The sequence below is a fragment of the Erinaceus europaeus genome, chromosome 6 (genome assembly GCF_950295315.1).
Source record: "Erinaceus europaeus chromosome 6, mEriEur2.1, whole genome shotgun sequence".
Lineage (NCBI taxonomy): Eukaryota > Metazoa > Chordata > Mammalia > Eulipotyphla > Erinaceidae > Erinaceus > Erinaceus europaeus.
In genome coordinates this window covers 16,225,898-16,249,501 of record NC_080167.1, presented here as the reverse complement: position 1 = coordinate 16,249,501, position 23,604 = coordinate 16,225,898, and the positions used below count along the sequence as shown (strand labels likewise).

The 23,604-nt window shown below is 41.7% G+C and overlaps 1 protein-coding gene across 6 annotated transcripts in view; it reads right to left on the bottom strand.

Annotated features, from left to right (window-relative positions):
- CCDC62 (coiled-coil domain containing 62) overlaps window positions 1–23,604 on the bottom strand; it is a 65,528-nt gene that overhangs the window by 30,555 nt on the left and 11,369 nt on the right. For 4 of the 6 annotated variants that reach the window (XM_060193182.1, XM_060193187.1, XM_060193181.1 and 1 more), the window contains exons 5-9: window positions 20,479–20,650; window positions 15,063–15,164; window positions 5,545–5,633; window positions 5,089–5,204; window positions 2,754–3,476 (exon numbers count right to left, since the gene is read on the bottom strand). In XM_060193182.1, coding sequence (XP_060049165.1) covers window positions 2,754–3,476; window positions 5,089–5,204; window positions 5,545–5,633; window positions 15,063–15,164; window positions 20,479–20,650 — 1,202 coding nt within the window. The remainder of the gene's footprint in view (window positions 1–2,753; window positions 3,477–5,088; window positions 5,205–5,544; window positions 5,634–15,062; window positions 15,165–20,478; window positions 20,651–23,604) is intronic. The other 2 variants (XM_060193184.1, XM_060193185.1) reach the window with 2 other exon arrangements.

Genomic DNA, 23,604 nt, shown 5'->3' with positions numbered 1-23,604 from the left:
TACAGTTTGGGTTCAAAGCAGGGTTTAATAACAAAAGCTGAACTGAATAACCCAGAGGCACTGGAACCACTTCCTCCCACATAACCTATAACTACATGAGAGCAGGTTGCCCTAGTTTCTATCTCTGCTGCAAAGCTTCTTCAACAAATGGAATGATGGTATAAATGTGAACATCTTAGACCATAAAGCAGGTGCACAAGTCATTATAACCTACACAGAAGTAGAAAGACCTATCTTTAAAAAATATATATACTTGGGGGTCGGGCGGTGGCGCAGTGGGTTAAGCCCACGTGGCGCAAAGCGCAAGGACCCCAGTAAGGATCTCGGTTCGAGCCCCCGGTTCCCCACCTGCAGGGGAGTCGCTTCACAGGTGGTGAAGCAGGTCTGCAGGTGTCTGTCTTTCTCTCCCCCTCTCTGTCTTCCCCTCCTCTCTCTATTTCTCTCTGTCCTATCCAAAAACGAACAACATCAACAATGGTAATAATAATAACCACAATGAGGCTAAAACAACAAGGGCAACAAAAGGGGGAAAAAATGGCCTCCAGGAGCGGTGGATTCATGGTGCAGGCACCGAGCCCAGCAATAACCCTGGAGGAAAAAAAAATATATATATATATATGTACTTAATGACATATTTTCTAGGCAATGCCTGTGGCATGTGCTAGCTGACGAAAAGTCACTTCAGTCATTTCAAGCCAGAGAGGTCAAAAGGGTCTTGGGTGACTAGGGAGATAGTTCAGTTGGAAGAGCACAGGGCATGTGTGCATTTAATTCTAGGCACTGCAAATGTTGAAACAGGGCTCTGGTCTCTTTCATGAAGTGTTTTTAAGTTATTAGATTTTTTAAAGGGCCTTGGAAGTAAATTCTGAATTTTAACTTGAGTGCTTTTCATACATTAAATTTAATATATGCCCACTATGCTCTTAAAGATAGTTCATACAAGCTTCCCCCTTAATATATGCATGTTCTTGTTCAATACCAAAAAGTATGCAATTGTGCCCTTCTGCTATGAGCAATTATCTAAAGATGAACTTTAAAAATCAAATAATGAAGAGATGACATTTAGTGTGACAACCATTTTAAAAATTTCACAATTGACATAATAACTTCTAATTTTTAAATGACTCAGGTGTCTGGAAGGGCCAAAGAATAATCCAAATAATGTAAATACCAGAAAGTAATTTTAATCATAAAGTCCTTTGAAAGTCAATGTGCTGATTAAAATAAGTCTCTCAATATAGAAACCTTATCCTTTCTGTACTTTAAGACTGAAGAGCTAGGTTTTATTTAAAAATAGCAGACATTATTATAGCAACACTGAACCACAAGATTCAGCAGTTCTCACAATAATACATGCCCAGTTTATGCAGAATATGGTAATAACTAATCCATTTTCTACTCTTGAAAAAACTATTGTCTTTGGTGTTTGGGCAGTGGCTCAGCAGCAAAGTGTATGCCTTCTATGCTTGAGGCCCTGGTTTTGGTCCTCAGCACTACATGGGAGCACCAAGGACAGCATCAAGGGACTCATGGGTGGTGGTGCCTTTATGTCCCTCTTTCTCTCTTCCTTCTCTCTAGAAACAGAATAGGGCTGGGGAGATAGTTCAGCCTGAGGCCTTAGAGATCACAGGTTCAATTCCTGGCACCACTTTATGTCAGAAGGGAACAGTTCTCTGGTCTCCTCTCTCCTTTTCTCTTCTCTCTCAATGAATATAAAAATAAATCTTTTAAAAAATAAAATAATAAGGGGCAAGTTGGTGGTGCATCTGGTTGAGCACACAAGTTACTATATACAAGGGCCTGAGTTCAAGCCCCCAGTCCCCATGTACAGGGTGGAGGGTGAAGCAGCTTCATGAGTGGTGAAGCAGGGCAGAAGGTATCTCTCTCTCTTTCCCCTCCTCTCTCAGTTTTCCTCTGCCCTATCAAAATAAATAAATACATATTTTAAAATATGATAAAAAACAATAACATAGAATAAAAAATAGCTGGGGAGGTGGCTCAGCCATGTTGCACAAATGTGAGACCCTGGGTTCATTGCCTGACACCTCATCAAGACAAAATAACAATAAGTTTCTCCATTTGGTTATATACAAATATTCTCAAAAATAGTATGACAAATGTAAAGTGACTACTGGCACAGAAGCAGTTGTACATTAAATATGCCAGGTAATTCTGGATGAGGAGTGTCCCTGAACACATTCTACCCTTCAAAGTGACCTACCAGTTTCATTTTGGGAGGCTGTGCTAGGGCCTTGAACATGCTTGATTTCACCATTCTTGGACCAACACTTACTATATAGATGTTGAGGAGAGGGAAAGCTTTCCCCCAGGTGTTATGGCACTCTCATGTGATGGCAGGGTGGGGACTGCATGAAATGCAAGGGACGCACCCTACCTAGTGAGGAGTCTTCCACCCCACCCCATTTTGTTTTTAAGTAAAACATATTTGCCCAACTCATGACAAGAAAAGCTTTGTTTTTTAGCAAAACATTTATCTCAGAAGTTGTGCCAGGTACAGACTTTTCATTGGTATGTGATGTAGCCTCTTTGCACAATCAAAAACTCCACAATCTATGCTGTGATAAAAAGAATAAACAGTTGGTCTCAAACGTGATTTCTGTTTGCAAACACTGCTTTCCATTTAAATCAGGTGTAATGTCAAAGTAAGGTGGCTACTGAAGCCCTTTATAATTGTAAACACTGTAGGTTAGTAACCTCCCAGGAGGTGTTGACAATAGTATAACATAACTAACCTTGTCGAGGAGTTATATTTTGTTCCACTGGCACTTCCTGAACAAGTGCACACAGATTTGTGGCGAACAATTCTTTGCACTTTAGAAGGCTTGAAAATACTCATCCACTCCATGTCAGACATGTGACCTGGGGCTTCAATTACAAAGTTGCTTGGGTGACAACACTTGGCTTCACACGTGTTACTTTCACCCACACAGCCTTCATTTTTATGGCAACCCAAGACACCAGACTTGGCCACGTGATCTTGACATTCGACATCCAGCTTTTCTGGTTGTTTTGAACCTGAGCAGTTGGCCAGGCCCAGGTAAACACTGATATCGTGCCACTGCTTTTCATCAGATGAAGATGTTTCTGAGATTTGTTTCTCCCTATTCTGAGTCTCAATTCCATGACCTTTTAAGGATTTTTCATGGATCTTACGTAATGTCCCTTTGTTTTCCGGTTCAATCTGGAGTTTTCCTCCCAGAGACCAAGACCTGCACTTCTCCGATGAGTCTTTTGTAAACAGAGATGACAAAGCAATTACACTGTTTTCCTCAAGTGAAGTATTAACCTGCAGTTTCTTCTCTTTGCATATATCACAAGAGCTCTTGTCTGACTGATTTTGCTGAACCAACAAAGTCTCAAATTTTTGTTCCTTTACTGGTGACTTCTGATTTTTCTCTCTCTTAACATCAGTTTTTGGGTGTATAGATTCAAGGTCTGATAAACACATGTCTCTGCTATGGTGGCATTACAAAAGAAATGGAAGTTATATACACATTTTATACTGGCATCCTAAATATTCCACCCAAGCCTTATTACACAAGCTAAATCCTATTTATCTGAAATGTAATATAAAATAGGTTATTTTTCTTTCTTCCAAGCCCAACTTGAGCCCTTCTTCCTCCAGGAAGTCCTCCTGACCAGTTTCCCACATTCACTTTCCCTTTCTTACCTCTCACTGGACTTACTGTCCATATTGTAAGTCATGATCTTACCATATAGATCATCTAATTAACCACACAGTAAATATCCTTATGAATATATTGTTCACTGTTTCATGGATGGATCCTGTCTTCTTATAAACTTATGTTTGTAATAGAGGCCATGTGTTTAATCTCTACCACTCTAATATATATTTAGTGCTGTATAATTACTTAACCTACTTCCTTTTATATTTCTGTTTCAAAGTAAAGAGAAGTAAAGTCAGAGTTAAAGCTGATGAAGACTCAGGGCAGAGAGCTTAAGGAGCAGTTGCTGAACGTGTTTACATTGCATTGACCACTGTCCCATGCATATGCTGGACACTTGAGTAGCTATATATTGAAAGCTGATCTGGGGAGTTGAGGGTTAAGTGCACGTGGCACCAAGCACAAGGACAGGCATAAGGGTCCTGGTTCAAGCCCCCGGCTCCCCATTTGCAGGGGAGTCACTTCACAAGTGGTGAAGCAGGTCTACAGGTGTCTGTCTTTCTCTCCCCCTGTTTTCCCCTGCTCTCTACATTTCTCTCTGTCCTACCCAACAATGACAACAACAACAACAACAACTACAACAATAAAAAAGAGGAAAAGAAAGCTGATCTGTAGTAAAAATGACACGTGTATAGAATAAAAATTAAGAATATTATATATAGTAACCCTTCTAATAAATAAATGTTCTTTTAAGGTTTTTGTGTACCTGTATTCAGGCATTCTGACCCATATAGTTCCACTTCCTTGGAAAACTCAACCCTAAGGGCTAGGTGGTGGTGTACCTGGTTGAGTGCACATGTTACAATCCACAGGGACCCAGGTTCAAGCCCCCAGTTTCCACCTGTAGGAGAAAAGCTTCACAAGTGGCGAAGCAGTGCTCTCTGTCTCTTTCATCTCTCTGTCTCTTTCCCTCTCTATATCCCCCTTCCTCTCGATTTCTGGCTGATCAAATAAATATAGATAATTAAAAATATTTTTAAAAGGGGAGTCGGGCTGTTGTGCAGCAGGTTAAGTGCACATGTCGAGCAACTCTAGGACCAGCATAAGGATTCCGGTTCAAGTCTCCGGCTCCCTACCTGCAGGGGGGTCGCTTCATGGGTGGTGAAGCAGGTGTGCAGGTGTCTATCTTTGCATACCAACACTCTCCCCCTCTCTTTCTTCCCCTCCTCTCTCCATTTCTCTTTGTCTTATCCAACAATGAACGACATCAATTACAACAATAACTACAACAATAATAAAAACAACAAGGGCAACAAATGGGAAAATAAATAAATATAAAAAAGGGGGGAGTCGGGGAGTAGTGCAGTGGATTAAGCGCACGTGGCGCAAAGCACAAGGACAGGCATATGAGATCACTTTAATAGCATCTTATCAAGATTACCTGGAATCCAAAGCCTTTGTTCTCTCCATCTTTGAGTCATATATATGTATTAATTCTTGAGAATTTTCTACATTGAAATTAAGAAACTGCAGATCACTCTGTTGCTTCACGTAAATCTGTCATAGGTATTGAGAAATCAGTGTAGACTGTGACAACAAAACTAAACTGAGTCAACAGCTTGGCATTTTATATGCTAGAATAGATCAGATATCAATTAGAGAAATATGCTTGCTTTTATTCTTCCCATGTTAGTGCTGAAATTTGTTGGTTTAATTAGTCACATACACTTCATTAACATGAACAAGACCCTATGCACTACACTAAATGTCACATCCCTATAATGTCCTTAGGAATACGCAAGTATTATAAACAAGATCAAAGAGCAATTCTCCTAATGTGATGTTTATCCACAAACGTTTTCCACTTGACGTTTACATAGATCTAACTAGGACATACCTGTCTCAGATTATGCAGTTCTGCGTTGGTGCGTTCTTGTTTTGACTTTGCGATATCAAGTAACTCATCTTTCCTTTTTTCTCTCTCTGCTATTTAAGAACAAATGTAATTAAAATATTTTTATCATCTATGCCAACACAAACCTCTTCATTTCCAACAGTTTAATACTCAGGTAAAAAAATTTCCCCTCATTCCTCACTTTAAAAATTGCAGAATAGGGGGTCGGGCTATAGTGCAGCAGCTTAAAGCGCACATGGCGCAAAGCACAAGGACCAGCTTAAGGATCCTGGTTCAAGTCCCCCCCCCAGCTCCCCACCTGCAGGGGGGTCGATTCATGGGCGGTGAAGCAAGTCTGCAGGTGTCAGTCTTTCTCTCCTCCTCTCTATCTCCCTTCCTCTCAATTTTTCTCTGTCTTATCCAACAATAACAGCAATGACAACAGTAATAATCATGACAACAAGGGCAACAAAACGGGAAAAATGGCCTCAAGGAGCAGTGGTGAAGCAGGACTGCAGGTGTGTCTCTCCAGTCTCTAGCCAATAGTAAATAAATAAGATTAAAAATAAATAAATTATTTTTAAAAAGCTGGAAAAAGCTTTACTCTGATTCTGACTATATCCTCATCAGATGGAAAAAATTTACAGATATCCTCATCACCTACTTCCTATTTCACTTCCCTCAATCACTCGAAGTCCCACAATATTATTAGTCATTATTAAATCACTAATAAAAAATTAGAAAAAATTATTTTAAAAAAAGAAGAAGAAACCTGTGGCATGGAAAGCTGTGTGCTCGACCAAGTGAGCTAGCTCTCAGCCACAGAGATTTTTCTTTTACAAGGACCACAAACATTTTCTGAAAGGTGAGTACTTCAGTATTCCTAGAGTTAGTGCATGGAAATCAATATTAGGAATTGGTAAATAAGAATCCACAGAAAGTAGACAGTCTGGGCCAGGATGGTAGCATAGTAGCTTATACAGTAGGTATTCACGCTTGAGGCTCCAAGGTCCCAGGCTCAATTCCCAACACTACCATAAATCAAAGCTGAGTAGTGCTTTAGTGGGGGGGAGAACTAACTAAAATGCTCTATAAAGATCTGTACTAGCTGGGGCCTTAATCGGAGAATCCTGAGACTCCCAAACAGAGTTGATGGGCCTAGACCTCGAATAAATTCCTCTCTCCATTGTTACCAGTCATTTCTATCAGGAACAACAAAATAGACCCTTTTGTGGGCCCTCATAGGACCTTACCCTCAACTTGGATCAACAATGGTAGAGAATGTTCCATCCTCCGAAGGGAGGCTGGACAACATACTCTATGCTACCCCTGAGGAAGATGGGTCGATATTGGGGCAGCATGGAATGTTCCTACTCAGGACCACAGAATGTGAGCTCAGATCTACAGTTATGCAGAGGTCACATGGGCTCCTAAGCTGAATATGGGCCCCAGATCACATCAAATTGATGGAGTTTACAATCAACAATATTTATACCCCTTTCCCATATTAGGGAGCTAGCTACTCTCTTCCCTGATCCAGCTTTCTGGTCCTTTTTCCAGCCATGATATCATCTTCCCAGACAATAACTTGGATCCACTGGCACATCAGATTTCAGGCTCAGGGGCAAAAAAAAAAAAAAGAACAACAACAAAAAAAAACCCAAAAAAACTAGTATACCCACAGGCCCTTTGGAATCTAACTGAAATATGCCTTCTAGCCATCTACAAAATTGAGGACCCCCTCAAAACTTCATCTGCACTACTCCATCCCTTAGGTCCATGATTGCTCAACAATTTGTTTGGCTTTGTATGTTAACTCTCTTTTCAGCCACCAGGTTCCAGATGCTAACATGATGCTGACCAGACTCCCCTGGACAGACAATCCCACCAATGTGTTCTGGAGCTCTGCTTCCCCAGAGCCCTTCCCCACTAGGGAAAGAGAGAGACAAGCTGGGAGTATGGATCAACCTGTCAATGCCCATGTTCAGCAGGGAAGCAATTACAGAAGCCGGACCTTCCACCTTCTGCATCCCACAATGACCTTGGGTCCATACTCCCAGAGGGTTAAAGAATAGGAAAGCTATCAGGGGAAGGGATGGGATACAGAGTTCTGGTGGGAAGTGTATGGAGTTGTACCCCTCTAATCCTATGGTAGTGCTGGGGATTGAACCTGGAAACTTGGAGTCTCGGGCATGTAAGTCTTTTGCATAAATGTTATGCTATTCCCCAGCCTTAGTTTGAATGGGCGGTGGCCCACCTAGTTAAGCACACAAATCACTATGTATAAGGACATAGGTTCAAAACCCCTAGTCCCCATTTGCAGGAGAGAAGCTTCACTGGAAGTGAAGCAGGTCTGCAGGTATCTTTCTTTCTCTATCCTTCTCTATCTCCCTTTCCCTCTCAGTTTCTGTCCTAACAAATAAATAAAAATTTAAATAAAGAAATAAATAAAATTGTACCGATTTTCCAGTGGCTTACAGTTAGTTTGAACTTCTTATAAAATATTAATTTTAAATGAAGCAGTCATTGTTGGTCTATCATTTCTAAGTGAATCAAATTATTTTTCCATAAGCATAATTTTAATATTTTTTTCTGGGGGTTGGAGAGATTACTCAGTAGCGGAGCACATACCTTGCGTATAAGAGATAAAAAACAAAAACAAAAAACAAAAAAGACAGAACAGGGGGCCAGGTGGTAGCTCAGCAGGTTAAGCACACATGGCTCTAAGAGCAGGGACTGGCCTAAGGATCTCAGTTTGAGCCCCAGGCTCCCCACTTGCAGGAGGTGTCACTTCACAAGTGGTGAAGCAGGTCTGCAGATGTCTATCTTTCTTTCCCCCTCCCTGTCTTCCTGTCCTTTCTTGATTTCTCTCTGTCCTATCCAACAACAATAATAACAACAATGATAAACAAGAAGGGCAACAAAAAGGAAAAAAATAGCCTCCAGGAACAGTGAATTCAAGTGCAGGCACAGAGCCCCAGAGATAACCCTGGAGGCAAAAAAAAAAAAAAAAAAAAGAACAAGTGGAAGAAACATATATAGTAGAACAGTGCTTTAATTCTCTCTCTTTCTGTCTTTCCCTTCCTCTATCTTTCCCACTCTCCTCTCTATCTCCTTCTTGTCATCACCAGGGCTTCACCACCCAAAACTAACTGTTTTTTTTTTCTTTTCCTCCTCCAGGGTTATTGCTGGGCTCGGTGCCTGCACCATGAATCCACCGCTCCTGGAGGCCATTTTTCCCCCCTTTTGTTGCCCTTGTTGTAGCTTCGTTGTGGTTATTAGTATTGCCCTTGTTGACGCAATTCGTTGTTGGATAGGACAAAGAGAAATGGAGAGAGGAGGGGAAGACAGAGAAGGGGAGAGAAAGACAGACACCTGCAGACCTGCTTCACCGCCTGTGAAGCGATTCCCCTGCAGGTGGGGAGCCGGGGGCTCGAACCGGGATTCTTATGCCGGTCCCTGTGCTTTGCGCCACATGCGCTTAACCTACTGTGCCACCGCTCGACCCCCCCCAAAACTAACTTTTTCAGATGACAGAAACAAAGATAGAGAGACAGCAAAAGAGAGAGAGAAGGAGAGAGAGAGAGAGAGAGAGAGAGGAAAAGACACCATTGCACTAAAGTATCTGTTTCATAAAAATACAATTAATTTTAAATTTGTTTTCTGGTACAAGTCTTTGAACTGTCTGGCCACCAACAGTACAAGTCTTTCTTCTTCTTCTTCTTCTTCTTCTTCTTCTTCTTCTTCTTCTTCTTCTTCTTCTTCTTCTTCTTCTTCTTCTTCTTCTTCTCCTCCTCCTCCTCCTCCTCCTCCTCCTCCTCCTCCTCCTCCTCCTCCTTCCTCCTCCTCCTCCTCCTCCTCCACCTACTCTTCCTCCTCCTCCTCCTCCTCCTTCTTCTTCTTCTTCTCCTCCTCCTTCTCCTGGTTCAAGCCCCTGGCCCCCTGTTCTGTCTTTTTTGTTTTTTATCTCTTATATACGCAAGGTATGTGCTCCGCTACTGAGTAATCTCTCCAACCCCCAGAAAAAAATATTAAAATTATGCTTATGGAAAAATAATTTGATTCACTTAGAAATGATAGACCAACAATGACTGCTTCATTTAAAATTAATATTTTATAAGAAGTTCAAACTAACTGTAAGCCACTGGAAAATCGGTACAATTTTATTTATTTCTTTATTTAAATTTTTATTTATTTGTTAGGACAGAAACTGAGAGGGAAAGGGAGATAGAGAAGGATAGAGAAAGAAAGATACCTGCAGACCTGCTTCACTTCCAGTGAAGCTTCTCTCCTGCAAATGGGGACTAGGGGTTTTGAACCTATGTCCTTATACATAGTGATTTGTGTGCTTAACTAGGTGGGCCACCGCCCATTCAAACTAAGGCTGGGGAATAGCATAACATTTATGTAAAAGACTTACATGCCCGAGACTCCAAGTTTCCAGGTTCAATCCCCAGCACTACCATAAATTACTGCTCAGTCTCCCATGTGGGTCTGAGATGTGCAAAATGAGAACGGGGAAGCACGGTGAAGTCTGGCTGCCAGGTTTAAACTGCTGTATCTTTTGTATTCAGCTATCAAATTGATTTCTTTGCATTAGACAAGTCAGTACAATGACAAAAGTATAAAAACATATAGTGCTCTTGCACTGTTTAAGTAGTGAATTACATGAAGAAAGGAAGCAGCAAAAAAAAAAGAGAAAGAAAGAAAGAAAGAAGAGAAGAGAAGAGAAGAGAAGAGAAGAGAAGAGAAGAGAAGAGAAGAGAAGAGAAGAGAAAAGCAAGTCAACTGTTTGATTAGGGGGAATAATGCTCATGTGCATCTGGGACTCTCAGCTGGTTTCAGTTCTGTATGCCTCTCCTACCCAGGCCTTGGGTTTGATCTTTGGCATGACACATATGCCATATATATGTTGTTTTTGTTTTGTTTTATTTTGTTTTGTTTGCCAGCACTAGGAATCCACTGCTCCTGGAGGCTATTTTTCCCATTTTGTTGCCTTTGTTGTGGTTGTGGTTGTTATTGTTATTGTTGTTATAGCTATTGTTGTTGTTGGATAGGATAGAGAGAAATCTAGAGAGGAGGAGAGAAAGAAAGACACCTGCAGATCTGCTTTACCACTTGCGAAGCCACCCTCCTGCAGTTGGGGAGCTGGAGGCTCGAACCCGGATACTTACTCCAGTCCTTGTGCTTTGAGCCATGTGTGCTTAACCCACTGCGCTACTTGCCCAGCCTCCAACAAAATTTTTTTTTATTTTACTGTTTGCCTCCAGGGTTACGTTGGGGCTCAGTGCCTGCACTGCGAATCACTGCTTCTGGCAGCCATTTTGCCCGTTTTTTTAAAAATTATCTTTATTATTTATTGAATAGAAACAACCAGAAATCAAGAGGGAAGGGGATGGTAGAGAGGGAGACAGAAAGAGAGACCTGTAAAACTGCTTTACCACTTGCAAAGCTTTCTCCCTGCAGGTGGGGACTGGGGGCTCGAACCCAGGTTCTTGCTCATTGTAACATATATGTTCAACCAGGTGCGTCACCATCTGGCCCCCAATTAAAAATTTTTTTATTGGATAGGACAGAGAGAAATTGAGAGGGGAGGGGAAGATAGAGAGCGAGAGAGGGACAGACATTTGTAGGCCACTGTTCCTGGAGTTCCCCCGTAGGTGGGGAGTGGAGTAGGGTGGGGCTGGAACCTGGATCCTCGCATGGGTCCTTACGCTTTGTAATATGTGTGCTTACCGCAGTGAGCCACTACCCGAACCCCTACTATATATGCATGTATGTATGTATGTATGTATGTATGTATGTATGTATGTATGTATGTATGTATTTTGTCTCTAGGGTTATTGCTGGGGCTCGGTACCTACACCACAAATCCACTGCTCCTGGAGATTAAGTTGCCCTTGTTTTTTAAATCATTGTTGTGGTTATTATTGTTGTTGTTATTGATGTTGTTGTTGTTGGATAGAACAGAGAGAAATGGAGAGAAAAGGGGGAAGGCAGAGAGGGGGAGAGAAAGACACCTTCAGACCTGCTTCATTGCCCTTGAAGCAACCCCCCCTGGTGGGGAGCCGGGGGCTAGACCCGTGATCCTTAAGCCGGTCCTCCCACAAAATATTTTTTTAGAAACTGAGAGATACCTCACTAGGCAGGGCACCTGTCTTGCTGTGTGTGGCACAGGTTTGTGTCCTGGCACCATATGAGGAGTGCTATAATGGGACTGGGGGAAACTGGGGCTTTGGTATCTCCTCCTCTATTGTCTGACTGTCTATCTGAATGGGAAGGAAAAAAAAAAAGGTCCAAAGTGGAGAAACGGAGCATAGATGAAGCGCTAACAACATACATATAGACAGTGGTATGAGAAAGGATCCGAGTTCAAGCCCCTGCTCCCCGCCCTCCTATCTCAATTTCTCTCTGTCCTGTCAAATAAAAGGGAAAAATGGCCTCCTGGAGCTGTGGATTTGTAGTGCCAGCACCAAGCCCTAGCAATAACCCAGGTGGCAACAAATAAACCAATTAAATTTAATTTTAAAAATAAATTCATTATATTATCTAACAAAACCTTACAAATATTACCTGCTAATCATATCACATAATATATGAGTAAAACTGGTGATAAAAAAAGGTTTAAAATATTTTGTAAATGCAATTCCTCCCTCTAGTATTTTATTCATAGTATTTGTGTAGTATTAATACTATAGATCTGATCCTATAAATCTTAGCAACTAGCAGAGTGTCTGGCATACAAATGTTGATCCAGAGATTAAATTCAATAATATCGTTACAAATAATTTCTCTTTGTGAGATACTACTGAGACATCGCGAACTCAGAAACAATGTAGGAATGGTGACCTCTGGTGGTAGAAAAGCATATTACTCCAACCTTTAATGAGATTAAAAAGAAAAATTCCATTTTATTTGAAAAAACATATATTGCAATTTCTCACTTACAGAGTTGTATTTTCAGGGGCCGGATGGTGGCACACCTGGTTGAGCGCACGTGTTACAATGCGCAAGGACTCGGGTTCAAGTCCACAGTCCCCACCTGCAGGGGAAAGCTTCATGAGTGGTGAAGAAGTGCTGCAGGTGTCTCTCTGTCTCTCTCCCTTTATTCTAATTTTTCATATTATCTTTGTTTATTTTATAGAGATATCTATAAGTCGAGAGGGGAGTGATAGTGAGGAAGAGAGAGACAGAGAGGCAACTGCACACTACTTCACCACTTGCAAAGCTTTTCTCCTGCAGGTGGGGACTGGGGGCTTGAACCCAGGTCCTTGCACATTGTAACATGTGCGCTCAACCAGGTGTGCCACCATTCAGTCCCTCTTTCTCCCTCTCTATCTTCCCCTTCCTTCTTGATTCCTGGCTGTCTCTATCCAATAAATAAAGATAATAAAAATAAATAAAAAACAAAGTTGTATTTTCATCTCATAAAGAGGAAAAAGAACTAGTAGTCAAAAATATTATTTTAGGGGTGGAGAAGATAGCATGATGGTTATGCAAACCAACTCTCATGCCCAAGGCTCCCAGGTCCCAGGTTCCATCCCCCACACCACCATAAGCCAGAGCTGAGCAGTGCTCTGGAAAAAAAAAAAATTAGTTTAATTTTCTACTTGAAACCTTACTCTCAAACCTATGCTTTTCCTAATAGAACTACATAACAGTAGGAATAGAGATAAGACCTATAAATCATACTCAGTTGGGAGTGGAAACAGAGAAGCCTTCACTAGTGGGATTATGAGATACAGGAGTAGTCAAGAATAGCATTAAGGGAACATGGGAGTAGAACCTAACTTTTTTTTTTTTTTATCACCAGGGCTTCATTAATCTAGGATGACTTTTTCTTTCTTTTTTTCAGATAGAGATACAGAGATAGAGACAAAGAGACAGAGACAGACAGACAGACAGACAGACATAGCACTAAAGCTTCCTCCTATGCAGTAGGGTACCAGGCTTGAGCCAAAGCTGCACACAGAGCAAAGCAGAAGGCTATCAAAGTGAGCTATTTTTCTGGCCCTGGAATGTAATTTTTACATTTATAAAAAGAAGCTTAAATTAAACATTATCAGTAAACTTGATTTTAATGAAAAATTCACCCTCAACATAATTTTAGGATCATACTGATATAACAAAACATGACTTTTGCTTTTCAACTGTAGTAGCCACAATCTATCTGAAAAACTGAAAAAGAAATGTTAAATCCCATGTTTTAAAAAATCTAGTATTTTCAAAATTATACATACTCCCCTTTGTTCAATTTATAACACTATACAATTAATTTTTTTTTTAAACATAAGTACTGCTCAGCCCTGGCCTACGATGGTGCTGGAGATTGATGGTGCTGGAGATTGAACCTCAGACTTCAGAGGCTCAGACATGAAAGTCTTTCTCTCTCTCTCTCTCTCTCTCTGCCTCCAGGGTTATGTCTGGGGCTCGGTGCCAGCAGTAGGAATCCACTGCTGCTGGTGGCCATTTTTCATTTTTATTGGATAGGACAGATAGAAATTGAGAGGGGAGGAGAGAGACATAGAGACACCTGCAGCCCTGCTTCACTGCTTATGAAGCAGCCCCCCTGCAGAAGGGGAGTCAGGGCTTCAACTAGAATCCTTATGCAGGTCCTTGTACTTCCTATATGTGCACTTAACCTGGTAGACTATCTCCCAGCCCCCTGCAAGTCTTTTGAATAACCATTATGCTGTCTCCCCAACCCTCTTCATGAGTTTTTAAGTGTCAGTATTTTCAGTATTTTTAGCTGGAAGGGAGCACAGTTAGCTCCTCATTCTACAGAAGAACTAGAATTAACAAGGAGACAAGGGAACAACTTAAAATTCCCAGGTAGGCCCTCTTCTCCCCTCAAAAGCTGTAGCTAGTTACTTTTAGAGACGTATAATCCTTTAGTCTGTCATAGCAGTATCCCAGAAAGCTTAGGTTACAAATTCATATATACATATAGCCATTCCTTCATTTAGACCAAGTTGTTCTTTTGTTTTTTTTTTGCCTCCAGGGTTATTGCTGGGGCTGGGTGCCTCCACTACAAATCCACTGCTTCTGGTGGCCATTTTTCCCTTTTTTTTTTTTTTAACTGGATAGGACAGGGAGAAATTGAGAGAAGAGGGGAAGATAGAGAAGGAGAGAAACAGAGAGACATCGGCAGACCTGCTTCACTGCTTGTGAGGTGACCTTCTTGCAGGTGGGGCCTGAAACCAGAATCCTTGAGCGGGTCCTTGCACTTAGTACTAAGTACACTTAACCCAGTGCACCACTGCCTGCTCCCCCATCCCACCTCTATTTTATTTTATTTTATTTTTCTAACTTTTTTATTATCTTTATTTGTTGGATAGAGACAGCCAGAAACCAAGAGGGGAGACAAAGAGGGAGAGACAGAAAAAGAGACACCTGCTTCCCCACTCACAAAGCATTCCCCCTGCAGGTGGGGGATGGGGGCTTGAACCTTGGTCCTTGTGCACTGTAATATGTGCGCTTAACCAGGTGCACCATCATGCGCCCCCCCCCCTTTTTCTTACCAGTAAAAATCAGTTCATCCTGCAGGCAACTTTTCTCTTGCTTGAGGCGAATAATCTCTTCTCGTTGTTCATTATTTTCTGTTGTTTTTTCATTTAGATCCTCTTTACAAATAGAAGGAAAATGTTGTCAGGTAAATACAGGTTCTACGTAAATACTAGTTCCTGGGAGAATAAAGACTATGAACACAACTTCATGCCCTCCTCAACTCCTTTTGGATCTACAGTCCAAATATGCTCCATATCCAGATTCTCACTGTGTCCTGGCAATGACTTCAGACATAGCTTTCCCATTCTGACTGGCCTCCCAGTTGGGGTCCCTCTTTTGATTGTTCTATGAATAATGAGGCTGTATATCTTTAAAAAAATAATAAATAAAACCTACCCCTGATACTTCTTTTTTTTTTTAAAGATTTTATTTATTTATTAATGAGAAAGATAGGAGAAGAGAAAGAACCAGACATCACTCTGGCACATGTGCTGCTGGGGATGGAACCCAGGACCTCATAATTGAGAGTCAATGCTTTATCCACTGGACCACCTCCCAGACCATATACTTTTTTTTTTTTAACCACTATGCTGGGGCTCTGCCTGCACTATGAATCTGCTGGTCCTGGTGGCCACTTTTTTTTTTTCTAGTGGATAGGACAGAGAGAAATTGAGAGAAAAAGGGAGACAGAGAAAGACACCTGCAGACCTGCTTCCCCTGCAGGTGGGGAGCCAGCCGCTCAAACTGGGATCGTTGTGTGGGTCCTTGCGCCTCGTACTATGTGCACTTAACCCTGTGTGGGTGCGCCATCACTTGGGCCCTCTTGTTTCTTCTCTGTTAAAAGTCATCCTTCTATATGAATGATCTCACTCTCAGGCAGAAGTTGCAAAACAAGATCAGAAGAGAAAACACTAAGCAGAACCTGGACTGGAGTTGGTGTATTGCACCAAAGTAAGACTCTGGGGTGGGGGTGGGGGGTAAAGTACAGGTCTGAAAAGGATGACAGAGGACCTAGTGGGGATTGTATTGTTATGTGGAAAAACTGAGAAATGTTATACATGTGCAAACTACTGTATTTACTGTCGACTGTAAAACATTACTCCTCCAATAAAGAAATTAAAAAAAAAAATTTTAAGTCATTCTCCTTGGCCCTGGAGGTGGTACAGTGGATAAAGCACTGGACTCTCAAGCATAAAGACTGGAGTTTGATCCCTAGCATCACATGTGTCAGAGTAGGGAGTCGGGCAGTAGCCCAGTGGGTTAAAGTGCACATGGCGCAAAGCACAAGAACCTGCATAAGGATCCCAGTTCGAGCCCCCGACTCCCCACCTGCATAGGAGTCACTTCACAGGCGGTGAAGCAAGCCTGCAGGTGTCTATCTTTCTCTCCCCCTCTCTGTCTTCCCCTCCTCTCTCCATTTCTCTCTGTCCTATCCAAAAACAATGACAGCAATAATAGCAACAATGGTAAACAAAAGGGCAACAAAAGGGAAAAAATAGCCTCCAGGAGAAGTAGATTCATAGTGCAGGAACCAAGCACCAGCAATAACCCTGGAGGAAAAAAAAAACAACTTTGGGGACCAGGTGGTGGTGCAGCCTGCAGAATGCACGTTACCATGTCTGAAAAACCAGGTTCAAGTTCTGTTCCCCACTTACGGGGGGAAGGTTCATGGTGTGGTGGAACAGTGCTGTAGGTGTCTCTTTGTTTCTCCACCACCATCACCCACTCCCCGCCCTATTTCTTATCCTAGATAAAAAAACAATAATAGTAAAAATCACCACTGGGAGCAGTGAAGTAATCATGCAGGAACTAAGCCCCAGCTATAACTCTGGTGACAAGACAAAAACAAACAAACAAATCCTCTTCCTCCTAAATATACATAATATGAAGTGCACCTTGCGGCCTAGGAGGTGACACAATGGATAAATTGTTGCACTTCCAATCATGAGGTCCTTAGTTTGATCCCTGGGTATGTGCTAGAATGATGCTCTGGTTCTCGCTCTCTCTCTGCTCCTAAACAAATAAATCTTGAAAAAAAGAAAAAGCAAATAAATACACCTTGCGTGTTTGGCCCTGGCCCAGCCACTCTCCCTTATTTCCTATCATTCCTTGAGCATGTCCCAATCTCAAAATCCATCCTGGGACTTTTTTTTTTTTTTGCCTCCAGGGTTATTGCTGGGGTTTGGTGCCTGCATTACAAATCCACTGTTCCTGGAGGCTATTTTTCCCTTTTGTTGTCCTTGTTTTATCATTGTTGTTACTATTGTTGTTGTTATTGTTGTTGTAGTTGTTGGATAGGACAGAGAGAAATTGAGAGAGGAGGGGAAGACAGGGGGAGAGGAAGATAGACATCTGCAGACCTGCTTCACTACTTGTGAAACAACCCCCCTGTAGGTGGGGAGCTGAGGGCTCAAAACAGGATCCTTACACCAACCCTTGTGCTTCCTCCCACCCCTTCCTTCTTCTGTATGGAAGGTTCTTGGCCTACATCTTTACACTGCTAGTTCTTCTCATCATCCCAGCTTCAACTCAAATGTTAATTCTCCAAAGGCATCTTTCCAGCCCATGCTGACCAGTTTGTTTCCTTCACATTCTAGCCTTCTCTCCACTATCCTGTTTTTTTTTTTTTAATGTTTTAAGTATCTATTGAATTTATAAAATGAGACAAAAGTATTGATAAGGCAGATTTTTTACTTGCATAAGCATTCAATAAATATTTATCAAATGCCTACAACATCCCTCGTGTCTCACTTTTAACTGTAGATTTAAAAAATAGAAGACAGAATCCATCCCTGCCGTCAAAGGGATAGCAGGAATCTAAGAATATGTATGCTTTTAGCTGGAGCTATAAATGGAGACTAAGCCTATGATTGATTCATCATCATCAGCGCATCATAAAAACAGGATTCTGGGGTGGTGAATCTGTCTTTTCACTTGAATCAGCCAAGATAAACTTCCTCAACTTCAAAATCTTATTTATTTATTTATTTATTTATTTATTTGAAAGGTAGGAGGAGAGAGAGAAAACCAGGCATCACTCTGGTACATGTGCTGCTGGGGATCAAACTCAGGACCTCATGCTTGAGAGAGTCCAATGCTTAATCCACTGTGCCACCTCCCAGACCACCAAGTTCAGAATCTTTTAGTTGAAAGAGATTCAAGTTCAGGTCACTTACTTCAGGAACATGCAGAAATCCTCTCCAAAATACTTCCTGGCTTGACTACACCCAGTAACAGTAACTCATGGCCTCACAAAGCACTCCATAGCTAAGAGTGACTGGCTATTCTTTGGTGTGGTCACTGCTTCTAAAGTTTCACATTCTACTCGGGTAGTCAGTGTTCTCTAAGGCCATGACCATTTACAGCTTGCGGTACTATAGGTGCTGATATAATGCTAAATAAATGACAGCCCTTCAGTCCAACAGTTTACTCTCCCTACAGTGGAGGAAAGTTTAATAGATATGTTTTCATTTTCACCCATCACCTAAATCCACGATTAAATAAACATTACAAGCCTATTCAGTATACTTAGTTGGAGTAATATTATTAAAGAATAAGTGAACCACTGAATTAACTATGAGAATGGAAGTAGAAAAGGAGATACGACTAGGGAGGATCCAAAAGGAATCTTCAAAATTAAACAAGGGCTGAAGAGATAATTCACTGGGTAGAACATATGCCTTGCCATGTGTGTGACCTAGGCTCAAACCCTGGCATCATTTAGGAGGTGATATGGTGCTGGCTCTGGGGGAGGCACTTGTGCTGTGGTACATTTACCTCCCTGTTTCTATATCTCTTTCTGAATGAATGAATGAATGAATGAATGAATGAATGAATGAATGAACTAGCATCCCAGAGCAGTGTAATCATGCATATGTGAGACCACAGTTCCAAAAAAAAAAAAGTAAGATGAAATAAAGTAAAATGAAATAAGGGGGGCTGGGTGGTGGCGCACCAGGTTAAACGCACATAGTATGAAGCACAAGGACCTGTGCAAGGATCCCAGTTCCGAGCCCCTGGCTTCCCACCTGCAAGGGGGTCGCTTTACAAGTGGTGAAGCAGGTGTCTATCTTTCTCTCTCCCTCTCTATTTTCTCTTCCCCTCTCAATTTCTCTCTGTCCTATCAAAACAACAACAAGAACACAAAACAGTGACCTCAGGAGCAGTGGATTTGTAGCGCAGGCACAGAGCCCCAGTGATAACCCTGCAGGCAAAATAAAACAAAATAAGCACCCAAAACCCACTCTGGTAACTTGGAAGTAGCTATTCCTCTTCCTTCCAAGATTCTTTACAATTCCTCTCACAAAGGAACAGGAAGATAGTTCACCACTGCGTGTTCTCTACTGCTTTCTCAGCCACGTGGCTTGCTTTGGTCAACAGGATGAGGACGGACTATCGATGATGTGTCAGGCCCAAGCCTTGTCCTTGAATGTTTCTCAAGTTTTTCCCTTCCTCGTGGGAAGAAATGTGCTGAGTCAACTATCAGTGAGGTGGAGATGAGACTCATCGTTCTGAGCTGAATCAGCCCCAGATTAGTTCCACGGCACCCATTTGAGGGCAGCCATTCTACCACCAGACACATGGATTTAAAAATGCTTATAGAGGCACATCATTGAGGCATTACTGCTGGTACTTCCAAAGCAGGTGTTAATAAAAGCTAAGTGGTGCAGCCACCTAAACTGAGACAGGCTAGTGTTAAAGTATGAAGGTTTTTTTTTTTATATTTATTTATTCCCTTTTGTTGCCCCTGTTGTTTTATTGTTGTAGTTATTATTGTTGTTATTGATGTCATTGTTGGATAGGACAGAGAGAAATGGAGAGAGGAGGGGAAGACAGAGAGACGAGAGAAAGACACCTGCAGACCTGCTTCACCACTTGTGAAGCACTCCCCTGCAGGTGGGGAGTAGGGGACTCGAACCGGGATCCTTATGCCAGTCCTTGCGCTTTGCACCACATGCGCTTAACCCGCTGCACTACTGCCCAACTCCCTGAAGGTTTTTTTTTATAGTGCCTGCACCCACTCTTTTTTTCTTTTTTTACTTTATTTATGTATTACTGGATAGAGACAGAGAGAAATTGAGGGGCGGGGGAGATAGAGATGGAGACAGAGAGACACCTGCAGCCCTGCTTCACCACTTGTGAAGCTTTCCCCCTATAGGTGGGGACCAGGGGCTTGAACCCAGGTCCTTGTGCACTGTAGTGTAAGTGCTTAACCAGGTGCACCACCACCTGGCCCCTAAAGTATGAGGTATTATGCAGTTTCCCCAGTGCTATGATTTATCTGATAACATAAAAATTGCAGCATAAGCCTATAGAAATAAAAGTTTTTCATGTTAGAAGCAGATCTACTCTTAGTCATCAGATTAAGTGAACCCACATGAAGAAATATATCTTTCCTGAAAAGCACTTACACTTATGTCTCTGCCTTACCTTTTAGTTTATTGACTTCAACTTTAAGTGCCTTCAATTTCTGCTTGTAATCCTGCTTTTCTTTCACAATACAAGTCTCCACCATCTTAGCATCGCGCAAGGCATGCTCTAACAATTTAAATTTACCTGAACAGTCTGAAATGTGATTGACTGCCTCAATAATATCTTTGTCCTAAAAAGAAATTGGGAAGCTGTTACATAAAATTTTTAAAGATTTATTCTATTTATACATAGGAGAGAGTTTCACATGAAAGAGTGACTGAGTGGGAGAAGCCAGAGTAACACTCCAATACATGTGGCAGTGCTGGGAATCGAACACAAGTCCAATGCTCTCCCAGTTGAGCCAGTTCCCCAGCCACCATAAGCTTTGGACTCTCAAGCATGAGGTCATGAGTTAGATCCCCAGCAGCACGTGTGCCAGAGTGATGTCTGGTTCTTTCTCTCTCCTTCTATCCTTCTCATAAATAAATAAAGCCTTTAAAAAAATAAGTAAAAATAAAAAAAGAAAGAGGGGCCAGGTGGTGGCACACCTGGTTAAGCGCACACACTATAGAGCAAAAGGACCCAGGTTCAAGCCCCTGGTCTGCACCTGCAGGGGGAAAGCTTCATGAGTGGTGCAACAGGGCTGTAGGTGTCTATCTCCCTCTCTGTCTTTCCTCCTCTCTCAATTTCTCCCTGTGTCTATCCAATAAAAAATAGAAATATTTAAAAAAAAAAAGAAAATAAACTTAAACAATATCTAACCATGTAAAATTATGTAAAGGCTCTCTCCTTCTCCTACTCTTGTAATATAAATATTATTAGGAAGTTTACTTCTGCTTAAGGACAATTATTTCTGCTGCAGACTTCCACACTTGCAGGGCTTATGGAAAAAGTAGGACTAGGGAGACCAAACACCTGTGGTGTTCTGCAGTCAATTAGCAAATGCCATGGCAGAAGTGATCATCAGTAAGTTAATTCTTTTCAGGTCTAAACCTGGGCCCCCTTATTTCTTCCTTTGGTAAGTATGTCCTGGAGAGAATATTCTTTTAAAAGATAGACAATTTTCATAAAAATAAAAAGTCTAATTCTGGGAGTATAGGCTTCTTAATTAATACAGTGTTTAAGTGCAACAAAGATACTACCCTTGTGGCATCTTCATTAGATGGGAGTTTGCAATCAGGAACCATAGTGATTCATGATGCCACTAACTTGGTTACTACCTGACAAAAGACAAGATTATAGATTATAATAGTTTAACTTTTAAGAAAGTTTAGCCCTCGGAGTCAAGCAGCAATGAATCTGGTCAAATGCATACATTACAGTGCACAAGGATCCAGGTTCAAGGGTCTGGTTCCCACCTGCAGCGAGGAAACTTCATGAGCAGTGGAGCAGTGCTGCAGTGTTTCTCCTTCTCTCTGTGTGTCTCTTTATCCCTTTCTCCATCTCTGTTTTTCACTCTCTGTCTAAAAAGGGTAAAATAGTCACTGGGATTAGTGGAGTAATGCAGGCACTGAGTCCAGAAATAAATTTCTTTTTTTTTTTTTTTTACCCTCTAGGGTTATTGCTGGGCTCGGTGCCTGAACCATGCATCCACCACTCCTGGAGGCCACTTTTTCCCCCTTTTGTTGCCCTTGCTGTTGTAGCCTCATTGTGGTTATTATTATTGCCATTGTTGATGTTGTTCGTTGTTGGATAGGACAGAGAGAAATGGAGAGAGGAGGGGAAGACAGAGAGGGGGAGAGAAAGACACCTGCAGACCTGCTTCACCGCCTGTGAAGCAACTCCCCTGCAGGTGGGGAGCCAGGGGCTCAAACCGGGATCCTTATGCCAGTCCTTGCGCTTTGTGCCACATGCGCTTAACCCACTGCGCCACCGCCCGACCCCCCAGAAATAAATTTCACAGCAAAAGAAAAAGAAAAAAAGAAAGGAAGGAAGGAAGGAAGGAAGGAAGGAAGGAAATAAGGAAGGAAGGAAGGAAGGAAGGAAGGAAGGAAGGAAGGAAGGAAGGAAGGAAGGAAACTAGCTTGGCTCTGATCCTTCAAAACACTCATCTGCTGGGAAAATCATATATGAATTATCATAAGTGCCCTTTATACTACACCTTCCTCTATTTACCAGCTGTCAAATACATCAGAAGAGTCTGTTAATCAATTACTACTAGTAGTATGTTAGTGACTGCTAGATTGCTAACAGTTTTTCTCTCCATAAAAAAAAAATTAATAAAGATTGCCAACTGGAGATGATATCTCCAAAGAAAACAAGTTAATTCAGACACATTAAACTGAGTCTTAGAGGCAAAGACAAAAAGTGAAGTCATGGGAGTTGTTGGTAGCGCAGTGGGCTAAGCACATGTGGCGCAAAGCACAAGGACCAGCGTAAGGATCCCAGTTCGAGCCCCTGGCTCACCTGCAGGGGAGTCAATTCACAGGCGGTGAAGCAGGTCTGCAGGTGTCTCTCTTTCTCTCCCCCTCTCTGTCTTCCTCTCCTCTCTCCATTTCTCTCTGTCCTATCTAACAACGATGACATCAATAACAACAACAATAATAACTATCACAACAACAAAAAGACAAGGTCAACAAAAGGGAAAATAAATAAAAATTTTAAAAGTGAAGTCCTTCTTTCTCAATGTCTTAGGGACATCATTTTATTTATTTATTATTATTATTATTTTTTTAAATATTTGTTCCCTTTTTATTGCCCTTGTTTTTTTATTGTTGTAGTTACTGTTGTAGTTATTGATGTCATCGTTGTTGGATAGGACAGAGAGAAGTGGAGAGAGGAGGGGAAGACAGAGAGGGGGAGAGAAAGATAGACACCTGCAGACCTGCTTCACCGATTGTGAAGCGACTCCCCTGCAGGTGAGGAACCAGAGGCCCCAACTGGGATCCTTACGCTGGTCCTTGCGTAGGAACATCATTTTAAACTTTCTTTCCCCATTTCTTTTTTTTCTTTTTAATTTCTTTAAAAATTTTTTATAACTACTTTTATTTATTTGTTGGCTAGAGACAGAACTTGAGAGGGGAGGGGTAGTAGAGAGGGAGAGAGACACCTGCAGCCCTACTTTACCAGCTGCAAAGTTTCTCCCCTTCAGATGGGGACCGGGGGCTCAAACCTGGGTCTTTGTTCATTGTAATATGTGCACTT